The 13821-nt window shown below is 33.9% G+C and overlaps 2 protein-coding genes across 2 annotated transcripts; one reads left to right on the forward strand and one right to left on the reverse strand.

Moving 5' to 3' along the window:
• Nucleotides 1-684: 684 nt before the first annotated feature.
• Nucleotides 685-3649, forward strand: LOC109172652 (plant intracellular Ras-group-related LRR protein 4-like). Its single transcript, XM_019321854.1, has 4 exons — nucleotides 685-1818; nucleotides 1992-2905; nucleotides 3009-3170; nucleotides 3284-3649. The coding sequence occupies exons 1-3, from the start codon at nucleotides 1170-1172 to the stop codon at nucleotides 3153-3155; spliced, it is 1710 nt and encodes a 569-aa protein (XP_019177399.1). The 5' UTR covers nucleotides 685-1169; the 3' UTR covers nucleotides 3156-3170; nucleotides 3284-3649.
• Nucleotides 3650-6419: 2770 nt separating this feature from the next.
• LOC109172653 (MLO-like protein 9) lies at nucleotides 6420-11092 on the reverse strand. Its single transcript, XM_019321855.1, has 14 exons — nucleotides 10541-11092; nucleotides 9789-9846; nucleotides 9506-9711; nucleotides 9038-9154; nucleotides 8747-8807; nucleotides 8534-8622; nucleotides 8294-8368; nucleotides 8040-8128; nucleotides 7893-7942; nucleotides 7768-7808; nucleotides 7462-7635; nucleotides 7306-7341; nucleotides 7114-7181; nucleotides 6420-7030 (listed from the first exon to the last, which is right to left on the reverse strand). Exons 1-14 carry the CDS (start codon nucleotides 10670-10672, stop codon nucleotides 6565-6567), a joined length of 1662 nt encoding a protein of 553 aa, XP_019177400.1. The 5' UTR covers nucleotides 10673-11092; the 3' UTR covers nucleotides 6420-6564.
• Nucleotides 11093-13821: the final 2729 nt, after the last annotated feature.

Consider the following 13821-nt stretch of genomic DNA (forward strand, 5'->3'; position numbering starts at 1 on the left):
TAAATCAACGTTAACATGATAAATGGATAACTTTTAGATTTAATTATACTTTTTCATGGTATATTTAAATTGATTTTATAAAACATTTTTTAGTTAATAACTGATCGAATTAGGCTATTACTCGAATTAAAAGATATATTTTAAAAAAATTCATCTATTTTTATTCTTGTAATTACACTAATTTATTTTATTCATTATAATTAATCATTTATTATAAAATGACTCATTTTTCTTAAATAAATGCAAATTAAGAGTAATTTTTATTTTTTGTTTGAATCCTTCTCGTTGTTGTTTTCATGAATTTTCAATTTTAAGAGTTTTTACGACCTTGACTCAATAGAGCAGATGATATAACTTATGGTAACTTAGTTAAACATAGATGCTAGATTTTTATTTAGTAGCATAAAAAGTCATCTCACTTTAAGAGATTAGTTTTATCCTATCATTAATGAGACTCGATTCTAAATTATTGTTCATAAAACTTTATTCTTATGATTCATAAAACTTTGTCATTTTTTTTTTCTGAATCCTAACGAAAATGAATCGTGTTTAGCATTGTCTGTCTGTCTGTCACTGCTAACTTGTTAACGAAGGAAGTCTCCGAAAATCTATTTTTCCCGAACATCCTAGAACAGCTGCGGCATTTCCGTGATTCTTGTTTTCAACGAAGGGTATTTTGGAAATCTGGGTCAACTATAAGATGACGCTGCGTTGATCTCATCTTTCTGATAACCCGATGTACCGATCGGTCACCATCGCTGGCCGCCGCGTTCACAGTGTCTTTGATCGGATTATCAGCTTTCCAGTCTCTTATATGCATATGCATATGTGTAATATATTAAAACCCTCCAAAACCCCATAAATCCATGAATCACCCCAAACATAAATGCTTCATTTTTCCTCTTTTTCTTTCACTTCTGTAATCCTTTCTGATTTGTCCTGCCTTTCAGTTTTTGAATCGTGTTAAACGATGGCGATGGATGTTCCAGAACCTCGGCGGAAGAAAATTCAATTACGGGTTTTCATTTCTAGCATTCTGGGTCCGATTTGAAAAGTCAAAATACGGCTCTGTTCTTGTCTGTTCGTCAAATTAGAAAACTTTGTTTGAAATTCTCTTGAAGCATTTATATATTGTTTGTGGTTTCGGGTTTTTAGTTGGATTGCGAGAAATGGGTACTAGGGCAGTGTCGATTGAGGAGGTTGTGGGAGAGATAATGAGGCTTCATCGATCCCTGCCAGCGCGGCCAGGGATTGATGACGTGGAGGCGGCGAAGTCGTTGGTTGCAAACGTGGAGAGGGAGGATCAGCTGAAAATCGACGCGATTGCCCGGCAGAGGAAAGGCAAAGATGTTCCTGAAGAGCTGTTCAAGGTGTTGCAGGAGATGCAGAGGAGTATGGTTCACTTTCAGAGCAAAGAGCAGAAGAGGGAGGCGTTGAAACTGTTGGACCTCGAGAATGCCCATTTGGTGTTCGACGATTTGGTTCAGAGAGCTTCTAAATGTTTGCCTTCCAATTCTCAGACCACCTATCCTTCCTCAAATTCTTCCATGGATTCCAGCACTTTTTCTTTAACAAACTCCGCTTCCCTGTCCGGCAGCAGCTTCGGCTCTCCGGCCACCACTGCCACCACGTCTAGCTTTTACAACGAGAGGGAGCCCCTTAAAGCTTCTGAGTTGTTCAGTAAAGACGACAGTTATTTAACCAAGGCAAAATCCACTATCCATGTGGATGGAATTGGAGTTGGAGTTGTTCGATATTCGGATGCCCCATCAATTCCCAAGATTGTTGATTCTACTTTGATGCCTTCTAGTAGCTCAAGTAAGTATGAATTTGAATTTTTTTTCTGCACTAAGCTCTTACTGGATAGGATATCTGAATGAGTTGCTGTTATTCTTGTGTAGTGATGATTAACAAAAAGATTTGTGAAGTGGTGAATTAAGGTGAAATGATGATTATTTTGATTGATAGTTTGTTGTCTCTGATTGTAATAGGCCATGATGGTGAAAAACTAAGCTTGATAAAACTTGCAAGCTTGATTGAAGTGTCAGCAAAGAAAGGAACCCCAGATCTCAATCTTCAGAGCAAATTGTCTGACCAAGTTGAATGGCTTCCTGATTCTATAGGGAAGCTATCAGGTTTGATCACTTTGGATTTATCCGAAAACCGGCTAATTGCTTTACCAACTACTATAGGGGGTCTTGCATCATTGCAGAAACTAAAATTAAGTGGAAACAGAATTGGAGAGCTGCCAGATTCCATTGGAGATCTTCTCCAATTGATCTCGCTTGACCTTGGTGGAAACCATTTGAAATCATTGCCGGTTTCTATTGCTAGATTGGTGAACCTCCAGGAACTTGATTTGAGTTCCAACATGCTCTCTTCACTCCCGGAGACGATTGGTTGTCTAGTAAGTCTCAAAAGATTGATTGTGGAAACTAATGAACTCGATGAACTTCCTCACACTATTGGCCAATGCTCTTCTCTTGTGGAGCTTCGTGCAGACTATAACCGGCTCAAAGCCCTCCCCGAAGCCGTGGGACGGATCAAGACGTTGGAGATCCTGTCTGTGCGCTACAATAATGTGAGGCAACTGCCTACCACTATGGCGTCTATGGAAAATTTGAAAGAGCTGAACGTTAGTTTCAACGAGCTTGAATCTGTGCCCGAGAGTATGTGCTTTGCTACCACCTTGGTAAAACTAAACGTTAGCAACAATTTTGCAGACCTCCAATCTCTGCCAAGATCCATTGGCAACCTCGAGATGCTCGAGGAATTGGACATTAGTAATAACCAGATAAGATTTCTCCCAGACTCGTTTAGAATGTTGTCCAAGTTGAGTGTCCTAAAAACCGAAGGAAACCCCCTGGAAGTCCCACCACCAGACATAGTTGCTAAAGGCGCAAAGGTTGTTTCTTTTTCCATGCTTTCCGAACTTTATCTCTATACTTTTATATCTTTCCTCGTCCTTTCCACTGTGTATGTCACATTGATTGTTTTGTCGTTGTTAGGCTGTTGTCCAATACATGGCCGATCTTCATGCAATGAGGAACATGAAGGCAGTGCAACCAGTGAAGCAAAAGAAAACTTGGGCTCAGAAGCTCTTTGGCTGCTCACGAGCCAATAAACAAAAGCGCGTTGAATATGTAAAAACCTAGTCATATATGTTGTTGGTAAGTCATTTCTCCTTAGTTCATGGCAATGGCTGAATGACCAATTATCTTAAATTAGCATAAAACCTAGTCATATATGCCTCACATGCTTCTGTTCTGCATCTCATGTACAGAAAATACAAGCTGTGGGTGGGCTGTAAGAGATCTGACATGTTGCCAGGTTGAAGAATTCTTAAACTATATTTTTGTCTAGGAATCACATGCTCATGCTGTTTCCAGATAAGGCTTCCTCCCAGTCCCAGGTTGTTGCCAGTTTGCCTGCCACATAAACTGAAGGCTTCTTCTTTGTCCTTGTTTAATATCTGTTATTCTTGTCTTTGCTTTATCTTCACTTTGTATCCTTAATTTGATGAATGAATGATTGTAAATGAGATTGTACAATTGACCTCAAGTCTGTGCCTGCACAACAGGATCTTAATTTGAATCTCCACTTTTGTACTGCCTTATCCACTTTAATGAATCTTTTTTCTTCTTCAAAATAGTGAGTATATATAATCACAATATTAATTAATCAATGAATATGCCCACTAATAAAAATACCAAAATCATCAAATTAACAAACTAATCAAAGGATAGATACCACTATTAACAATCTATAGTTTATATAGGAGTTCAATTTCCTTTCGGTTTTTAATTTTATAAATGAAATAGGCCCTGTTTTGTAATATATTAGCTTATCAGCTAATTTTGGTTTATCTGACTACTATTAGTTGGTTGACTTGGTTAAACAATCAAAACGAGTGTTTGATTAATTAGCTCTTTGTAACATTTTTTTTTTATTAATAAAAGACTAATTCATTAATCATAAGCAAAAATGTTTACAATACAGATAGTTAGAATGACAATGCATTCTTTACCGTCATACAAGACTGTTTTACAAATTTGAAGCCGAAGTTGTTGGATGAACTCGGTGCTTCTTCAGAGATCTAGTCAAACATTGCCAAGCCTGACTCTGGTGAGACCATCCAGAGACCATTTTATCATTCCACGCTTAGTAGAACTCGCCACGCTTAGTAGAACTCGCCAAAGAAACGAGAGGAAAATCCGCCAAAGAAACGAGAGAGAAACACTCGTCAAAAAAATGAGAGAAAACAAACTAGTCAAAAAGCTGCTCAAAACAATTTTTTTATCAACTTTTGAGAAAGTTATTTTGCATGTAATTAGCTATCATGTAACCGTTAATTTAACAAACACCTTTTGACAATCAACTAATGTTATCAACTAGTCAAATTTAATAACTCAATTAACTAACAACTATCAGCTAACCATTATTTACCAAACACTCAATTGAGTTTCAATTTTATTAATGAAGTAACCGATTAAAGAATATAACTCAAACTAATTTTTATTAAAATTATTGACTATGAAAATGGAACATAAATCTTTTATTAAAAATATTGTTTCTTGTGATAATCAAACATCAAACATGACATTCATGACCAAACTCCCTGTGCTGAATCTACTTGTCTTCCGAGGTGGTTGGGCAGCCTTAATTGAATGATGAAAATTGCAATTATAATACAAATTTCCATACCCTTCTCAAAATGTCAATGAAATTTTTTTACTAATATGTCATTGATTACGATTTTGGTGTTTTTTTTTTTCAATTACGCAATTTTCAGCCATAAACGGTTTTCAGATGTTTGGATAAATGTCTAATGACACCAATCACTTGCTATTACTTTATTTTCAAAAAATTATGTTTAAAAAAGTGGAAAAAGACATTTTGATTAATGTATATTTGTTCATTGATTGTGACCATTTTAAATACATAATATTACAATACTTATATTTATAAGAGAAAATAATATTTTCGTATTGGTGTATTTATATGAGATAACAATTTCAACCCCTCCGGCATTAATATTATAAAGCCTTAAGTGGAAAAAGACATTTTGATTAATGTATATCTGTTCATTGATTGAGACCATTTTAAATACATAATATTACAATACCTATATTTATAAGGGAAAATAATATTTTCGTATTGGTGTATTTATATAAGATAACAATTTCAACCCCTCCGGCATTAATATTATAAAGCCTTCAATTTTTTTTGTAAATAGGCGATTTTGATACTTTACCAATAGAGACTATTAAATCACATTTACATTACACGTGTGGAGCTTATTGATCAATATAGAAACAAAATTTTAATTTGTCGTTCTAAACCATTAAAGCCTTTGTTAATCAAGTCGGGTTACCAAAATCATAAAAATATCACCATGTAAAAAGAGTAAATAAAACTGACAGCTCACAACCACAGCAAGCCACACAAAGAGTCAATGCTTCCACTGAAGTTCAATTTCATTTAGAAGAGTTACAATTATGTCGCTCGATCATAAAATCTTTGACACATAATTTTAACTTTGAATTAGTTGAAAATAATATATCCACCGGACAACAAAATATTTGATAAGAGTAAAAAATATCATTACTATTAATGTGAAGTTAGTGATTAATATTGTATTAGGTATGACATTGTTTAGGGTATGATGGGCAAAGATTCTTTTATTATTAAAGAAAAGAAATTGTACTAATAATATTACTTTAAGTAAAGCAAATGGGATTTTATTAAAGTAGTGGTAATTACCACTTACCAGAGCAGGAAGCGCAACAAAACAGGGGGCGAGCCAATAGAGAAGAGTGGCGTGGGGTCCACCTTGTTGTCTGCCTGTCATTGTCTATTGCCTACGTGTCACCAAACACACAACAGCATGCCATACCAGACTGACGTCGTTATCCGTCCGTCAAAATCGCCTCCTCTATTGGCTCTATAGAATATACTCTTCGCCTAAACGGAGCATTTATTATTTATTTTTTAGAAAATGACAATTTACCCATTAATTATACGGAGTATTTAATTATTTATATTGTAAACTCAATCCATAAGTTATTATTATATATAAATTTTTCTCTATATTGATGGACATGTTAGATTTTTTTTTTTTATATAGCATTTTGTATTAATTAATCAAAGTTGGCAGACTCATTATATTGTCATTAGGGGTGTGACTAAAATTTTAAAATTGTTTTGATTTTCAAGTTTATTAAGGTTGTGTTTGGTTATTACATAGTAATCGGAATGGGTATCAAATACTTAGTAATGATAATGAGTTTTAGTGAAAATATTTTGCATGTTTGGTAGTAGAAATGATTATCAATAATGATGTTTGTGATGTATGATCCTATAATGGGTACAACAGAAGAAAATTTGATCCAAAATTCTTTAATATGGGACCACACCTCTCAAAAAAGATATCTTCAATTCCTATGATATAAATAAAGTGGAGATTATACATAAACCTCACATACATCTTCCTATCATATCATCTTTGCAACTATATATGACATTTCCCTCAAAAACCATGCAGAGCAATGTGTTCTAGCTGTTTCACCTCTGAGGATCGGGCTTCGAGAACGAGAAGTTGTCTTCGTTCTTCATCGTCTCCACTCCATTGTGAAGTGCATGGAGCTCCACTTCTTCACCCTCGTGGTCAACTTGTATAACTGCATTATTATTCGATGCTGTCATAGGCGTTGATGGATCATTTTCAGGGTCAGATTCACCGTCTTCCAAGGGGTAAGCGCGGGTTGGGAGACCAAGGGATCTAAAGCGGTGAAGCGAGGGGTTAGATGTTCGAAGAGGGGACCCCATTTTGGACGATGTGCTTCCACCGAGGGTCCGGGTTGGAGATTTTTCTCCCTTGGCTTGCTTCTTCTTCACCGCCATGTGCCACTTCTTCAACGCCTTGTTCGTTTGCTCGTCGAAGATGGATCTCTTCATGCGTGATCCCATCTGAGCTACAAGGGCATATAGGGGTAGCGTGCTATAGCTGCATAAGAACAACACTCCAACCCTGAAATAGAACGGTCCATCAATTTCATAATTGATCACAAATTTAGATAATTCGTGATGTACAATGAATTTTACTAGACATACCCTAAGCCAATTTTCACACTGACCAGCCCGATATCTTCATGGAAGCAATTTTCCACTCCAAATTCATACTATATAAACATAAATAAATCATAATACGCTTCAGTGATTGCAAGAAGCACGAATAAACTTCATTTAGGAAGTAAAATTAAAGTTCCAATAATTGATAAATGGAGGAGAAGTATAAAGTATTACCCATATCCACAAGAAGTACGTTATTTGGAATGCATTCTGCCCATGTCGACAACAAATATATCACATAATATTAGCACACTCCTTTACTTTGGGTTAGAATCGACGATTTTTAAATGATTTTTATGATCATGTAAACTAACAAGAGGCTTACAGTACCTGAAATAAGGCGAAATGGATGAGGTGAAGAACCAATGAAGGCCGACCAAACCAAAAGTATTTGTCTGAGCCTTGTACGAGAGGGATTCCTTGAACTACAGCATGCCTTTCCGAGATTTCAAGAGCCATCTGGGTCAAAATAGCTTGAAGCTTTGTCCCGACAGCTAAAATTAGCTGACAAAAAAAAAAAAAAAAAAAAAAAAAACAATTCCAAGAAACCAATCAGATGTAATTAAAACCGTGCCTGCAATCTTTAATTACCCTCATGAACTCTTTTAGAGCTGTAAATCAAGTAAGAATTCTTACAATTAAAGGAATGATGGATGCCCAAAATAGCGCCTGCCAACCTAAAATGCATTAAATGTTTGAGATATACATAACCAAGCAAAAAACGTAGCTGAGAAAGAGCTTATTATTAAAGGATAGCTTACCGTTAACATTTAGGAGCAAGAAAACCACAAAGGACCCCCAAAGCACGGGACTGCAAATATGAGTTGATTTAGCACGGGACAGAATTTAATGAACAGTATTGAAATCATAAATTTTCGAAATACAAAGGAGAGAGCATGTATGATTACCTGACTCCCACAACTACCTTGAAGTCATCCTCTAACGACCTCTTGATGTACTTTTGGAAGTTAAATTTACTCCCGGGAGCTAAATGGACCTACACAAGTAGCATTTCCAATCATAAAAACATTAATATATATTTTTCTACATCTTTACGTACTGTATATATAAAACTACTGATTTTTGGGAAATAGAAATGAAACGAAGAAGGAAATAGGAAAGTCATGGACGGATTGAGAGATATGTGGAATTATAAACTCACACTGATAAAGCCATTGCGCAGGGTCATATAGTCAGACTTGTTTACAGATCTAAAGAATTGCCTGAAAAAGCATCCCTGCGAGAGATAATCAAGTTATAAATCAGTAAAAATTCTATTCCAATGGAAACATGTGTCCTAATTGAACATTATTCTACATTTCCCTCGAGCATTGAACTAGACGATTTTATGTAAAAACATCAGCTGATCAAACATAAATTTCACTATAGAAATGTGTCTTACAATATAAAAGAAGATCGGAATCCTGGTCCAGAAACTCGTATGAGCTCTTACAAAAGATGTTTCGTGAGTTAGTCTGAATCTTGAAGGATCTGCAAGTTCCAAATTCCATAATGCAAGCCAGTGAGACACCATGCGAAGTGCAGGAAAAACATTATAGGATGGTGAGATAGATAGCCGATTTTTTTTTTTTTTTTAAATAATGCAGTGACATACCATTTGAGAATTCATAATGATGAGTTGAAGTTTCTTCCTCCCATTGTTTCCATCCACGAATCTGAAGAACATAGTTTTAAACTTTCAGAAAATTCATGTCTGAGCTTTACAAAGGGCTTATAACCATTTCAGCCATGCAAAGACTAACATATTAGTAATTGCAAAAAATTGATTGCCCAGTGTTTTTGGCATTCTTCAGACCAACAATAGTGTTTTGGGTCCAAGTTTACTCGTGAAGTGCTAGTGGACTTAAAAGAAAAATCAAATATAAGAAATTTCATACTTAATTACCTTTAATCTTCCAAGCAACATGGTAATAGCGCTATAAATTACATGAAGGACTGCCAAAAAGAAAACAAGGATGTGTATTTGATGCAGCGCATCAACAGATGTGAGAGGCACATGTCCCTGTTAGAAATACCGAGATCAGTTTAATAAAGAGAGATAGAATTACATAATTTCGTAAGTATTTATCGGGTAAGACAGTAACATATATCCAGAAAACGAGCACCCCAATCGATCTTAGTCAGGTAAATGAGGCAAAGAATCATGGTAAAGAAATTGATAAAAGAAAAAGAATACTAAGGAAAATGCAGCTGAGAAGTTTTGATTGCTATATCACAACAAGCTATCCTAGTAAAGTTAATCATGGTTAGCCCGGGCCTCAAATAAGACTGCCATCTTTACTCTTATCATGTTATTATGAGTTGTGTGATTAGACAGCCTTTTTTTGAATTTAAAAGTGGGCAATATACTTACCTCCTTGCATTTAAGTTCTTTACCAGCTGCTAAAATTCGGCGTTCAAACGATAAGAGCCTCCGATGGTGTTCCTCTTCTTCAGCAGAATCAGAACTTTTTTTGCAGGGAAGCATTGAGTCAGCAATATGCATCGGAATACATATTCCAGCGATGTAGTACTGACTAAATACAAGGATCAACGAGATAAATCCCAGAATCATCAACTCTGCAAAATGTAGGGAGATGTCATTCAAAGAAACCAACTAGGTAAGAAGTGTAAGACGATGATGGAAGTAAGCTTACCAGCTTTGACCTTCTCCAAAGCCTCATACAAAGCTTTCTTGTGCCTGTCTGTGAGCAACTGGACAAAAGTTATTCGTGTCAATAATCATCAGAACGACAAAAAAGCCAATGGGAAGATTAATTAAGCTCTCCAACATTTGCAAAACAACATTCTCTTGCCATTTCGATTGGGCATACAGTTTTTGAATCGTACAAATTACAAAAGAAGTCATTCCATGTTAATCACAATCAAGGAAAGAAAGGGAATCTTGGCAGCATTGCTATAGCTCCATTCAATAGTAGATAAACAATTGCCTAAACCTTACAGTACTCCGATTGAGTTCCCTTTTCCTATGAGATGCAAATACAATCAACAGAACCAACACAGATCAAACCAATAAACTTTTCAATCCATACACCAGAAGTCCAGGAAATTTTGACCAAGTCAAGATTATGAAACCAAATGAAAAACCCCACCACCACAAAATTTCCACACTCACTTCACACATTAGTTTAACTTCTGAAGAAACAGATTTCACTACAAATCAAGAAACAGATGAACACAACAAATAAAGACAAGAAAGGCAGCCAACAAGGAAAAAAGAACTAATATAGCTCTGGTAAACTTCTGTATTCCACCAATCAAAAAGTGTGAAGCCATCACAGAGCTTTCAACAAGAAATTTAGCATCAAAACATAACTAAACCAACAAACAGATGAACACAACTAGGCAAGGGGTGCTAGGGATTAAGCTGGCAGGTTAGCAAAAATACCGTTCCAAGCTTGTGGAGAATCTTCTCCAGCGCAATAGAGACAACGATTATAACTGTACAGACAACAGCCACAGCCCACGTAGGTGTCTGATCAATCTTCCTTGAGGCATCACCTCCACCCCCACCTGCCATATCTCCCTCCCTCCCACACTCTAAACAGAGTATTCCGCCTCAAGAATCAGAACCCGGCTCAGCCAATTCAATGGGACTCCAGAAAAACCCAATCTTGAAACCAAAAAACAATTAAAAATTGGGCATGCAATCTGAAGAAACAGACAAAATCAGGTTCAGACAACTGGAATACTGGATACAGGCTGAGCAGAAGAATGGGTTTATCTAGCTATTCCACTACGCGTAAAATAAACAGATAATTTATATAGATCTTTTTCCTTTTAAATGCATGTACTGCATTTTCTGCAAGAAACTGCAGGGGATTGAATCCTGGAAATATGTATTATACGTTTTTTATTATAATAATATAATAATAACAATAAGCTCTAATAAATACAGAAAGCTTTACTAGTTGGTGGGGAGTGGTGCCGAGTTGAAATAACCCATTCAAAGAATCGGGTTTACAACACAAAAATATATTTCCATGATTTTTGCGATAATAAAGAAATATATGTCGGAGCCCACCCATACAAAGGTGGCGGACGGTCTACCGCGTGGGTTTTGAATTTTGATGTGCCATTTGTAACGCCCGTTTTAAAGGAAGAGGATAAATACCTTAATTTTTTAAATGAGTCAAAATGTGTCATATAAATATGGAGTAAAATATATATATATATAAAGGTATACCTAAACTTGTAAAGTGTAAGCAATTATGTGTCATCATTTTTTGTTTTTATTTTCATTTTATTTTAAATATGTAAAATTATGTCAAATCAACCATTAATTAATGGTTTTAATTTAGAAATGACCAAAGTGCAAATTATATATATATTGCCAAATTGGGATATGCATTTGGACATTTTCATTTACAAATCTAATATATGTATTCCAAAAATACTTTTCACCAAAAATGTAATACTTTTGATTGGTCAATAAATACAACATTTTCATTCAAAATATTAATAAAAATATAGTGTGTTAAGACATAATAATATTATATTTTTACTAAAAAAAATATTAACCAATTAAGATGATACCCGAAGATACTAATTATTTTTTAAGTAATGACTTAATTGATACTCTCCATACAAATCGTAAATAGTAAATTATCGGGTCAGTGTGCGGAGACATCTAAAGTGAGCAATTTCACATTTTTGTCACAAGTAAATATCCATTGTCATGAATATCGAATAATATTAAAAAAAAAAAAAGTATTTATTGAAATGAAAGCTGCACATAATTAGGCATGCATAGTATGTCTTAAACTTTTTTTTTTTTTGTTGAAACATGTCTTAAACTTTATAAATACGCAAGTTAATATTCTATTTATTACTAAAAGAAATATATTGTTGTTGACAATGGTTTAAATGTTTTCACATGAAGAATATTTTAATACTGAAAGAAGCTTCCTTTTATTTTTGTTTTAAATTATGAAAAAGTCTGTAATCATTACTCAGAAATACAATTTGAATTAAATATGTCTTGTCATTTTAGTCGTAAAAGATCACAAGAAAATAAATTAACTTTAATTGTTTATAATTGATCCTCTCAAATTGATGAGGTAAATAATTAAACAACTCCAGCTCACTTCAGGTTCGCCAATCTTTTGAAATATTATAATATAATTTTAGGAAAATTGTAAAAAATAATGATAACGGAAGTTATACTAATCATGGGACGGACGGACGGAGTATAATAGCATAATAGGAGGGCAGACAACGGCGTGAAGGACGGATATATAAGGGGCAAATTAGTCAATATTCATTATCGTTGACATCGAAAAGAAATTAAGTAAATCAGGAGGCGATGAATGCGTAAATTTGTCAGATATATTAAGGAAGGGAAAACGTTTTGGGTCAATGATTCATTAGGGGAATGGTTGACTTATTTAGTGTTCTACCATCTATGGAACTGTTTCACATGGAGAAAAAAAAAAGTATTTTAGTTATTAAAATGTTTTAAAATGACACTTTTAATTTTTGATTTTTTGATGTCAAGATTTTATGAAAAATTTAGAAATATAATTTAATATGTTACTAAGAAGGTAGCTAAAGACTAAATTTATACAACAATTATAATTTTTTTATAAGAATAGATAAATGAGACTACGAAAGAGACGAGTTAAGCCTAGCTAGCACCGAAAGTTTTACAGATAAAAGTGATATATATATATATATATATATATATATATATATATATATATATATTATTTATTTATTTATTGTCAAGGGTGAATGATACATCATAAGTTTTGGAAGAAAATGAAATGTGATGCGTTACTTATCGTAGAATATCTGATGTCACTTTATCTTTATCGGTTAATTCATCTGACATTATCTCCATAATATCCACTGATGTGGATGCTCTAAGGGATTGAGGAAATCATGATTACAGTTAAATATGGGAATTGAAGATTCTGATTGCATGAAGGATATCATCCTATCTAATGGTATGTAGTCAAATGTATTAGTAAGATCATGCATGTGAATAATATTCTTTTCAAATGTATATTTGTTGTCTAGTCTTTATCTTTTTCTTTCTCTTTCTCGTCTAAGCTCGATCTTCTCAACTTTCTTTTTTATCTATTTCTATTTTGGAGAACTCTGATTTTACTTTCTCCAAAATTATACAAAAATAGAAAAATGGAGATGAAAAGTTATGTTTGAGAATTGATTTTAGTAAATAAGTTTTCCATTTTTCATTATTCCACTTATCCAATTATCTATTTTTCTCATAAAATTCTACATTTTTATATTTTGGTGAACAATCCCTTAAAGTCGTCCAAATTCTATACATAATTGTATCAATGAAATAGTTAAAGTCACATGAATAATTGAAATGACCATTTCTTCTGTAAAGATCCAAAAAAAAAAAAAAAAACAAAAAAACAAAAAAAAAAAAACAAAACAAAACAAAACAAAAAAAAAAAACAAAATAAAGCCAATTCTATAAAATATCATTTCATTCTTGAATTGATGTATTTCACGATCTAAATATGCTATAAGATGATAATAAAAGAAAAGAATTATGGGATAAGTTTTGGCAAAAATAATAATTATGGTATACAATGTTGTGTATCACGATATGAATAAAGTCAATAAATGGATTTAAATTTTAATTTTTAAAAGGTTTTAGGATAAAAAAGTTAACGTGTATTTGGTAAACAAATT

Source organism: Ipomoea nil, unplaced genomic scaffold (genome assembly GCF_001879475.1).
Source record: "Ipomoea nil cultivar Tokyo-kokei standard unplaced genomic scaffold, Asagao_1.1 scaffold0418, whole genome shotgun sequence".
NCBI lineage: Eukaryota > Viridiplantae > Streptophyta > Magnoliopsida > Solanales > Convolvulaceae > Ipomoea > Ipomoea nil.

Coding starts and splice junctions, on each gene's coding strand:
- LOC109172652 (XM_019321854.1), top strand. CDS start 1,170: ATGGGTACTAGGGCAGTGTCGATTGAGGAGGTTGTGGGAGAGATAATG. Junction 1,819..1,991: donor GATGCCTTCTAGTAGCTCAA/GTAAGTATGAAT, acceptor TGATTGTAATAG/GCCATGATGGTGAAAAACTA. Junction 2,906..3,008: donor TAGTTGCTAAAGGCGCAAAG/GTTGTTTCTTTT, acceptor TGTCGTTGTTAG/GCTGTTGTCCAATACATGGC.
- LOC109172653 (XM_019321855.1), bottom strand. CDS start 10,672: ATGGCAGGTGGGGGTGGAGGTGATGCCTCAAGGAAGATTGATCAGACA. Junction 8,369..8,533: donor TTCCGATCTTCTTTTATATT/GTAAGACACATT, acceptor TATCTCTCGCAG/GGATGCTTTTTCAGGCAATT. Junction 7,182..7,305: donor CGTACTTCTTGTGGATATGG/GTAATACTTTAT, acceptor ATGTTTATATAG/TATGAATTTGGAGTGGAAAA.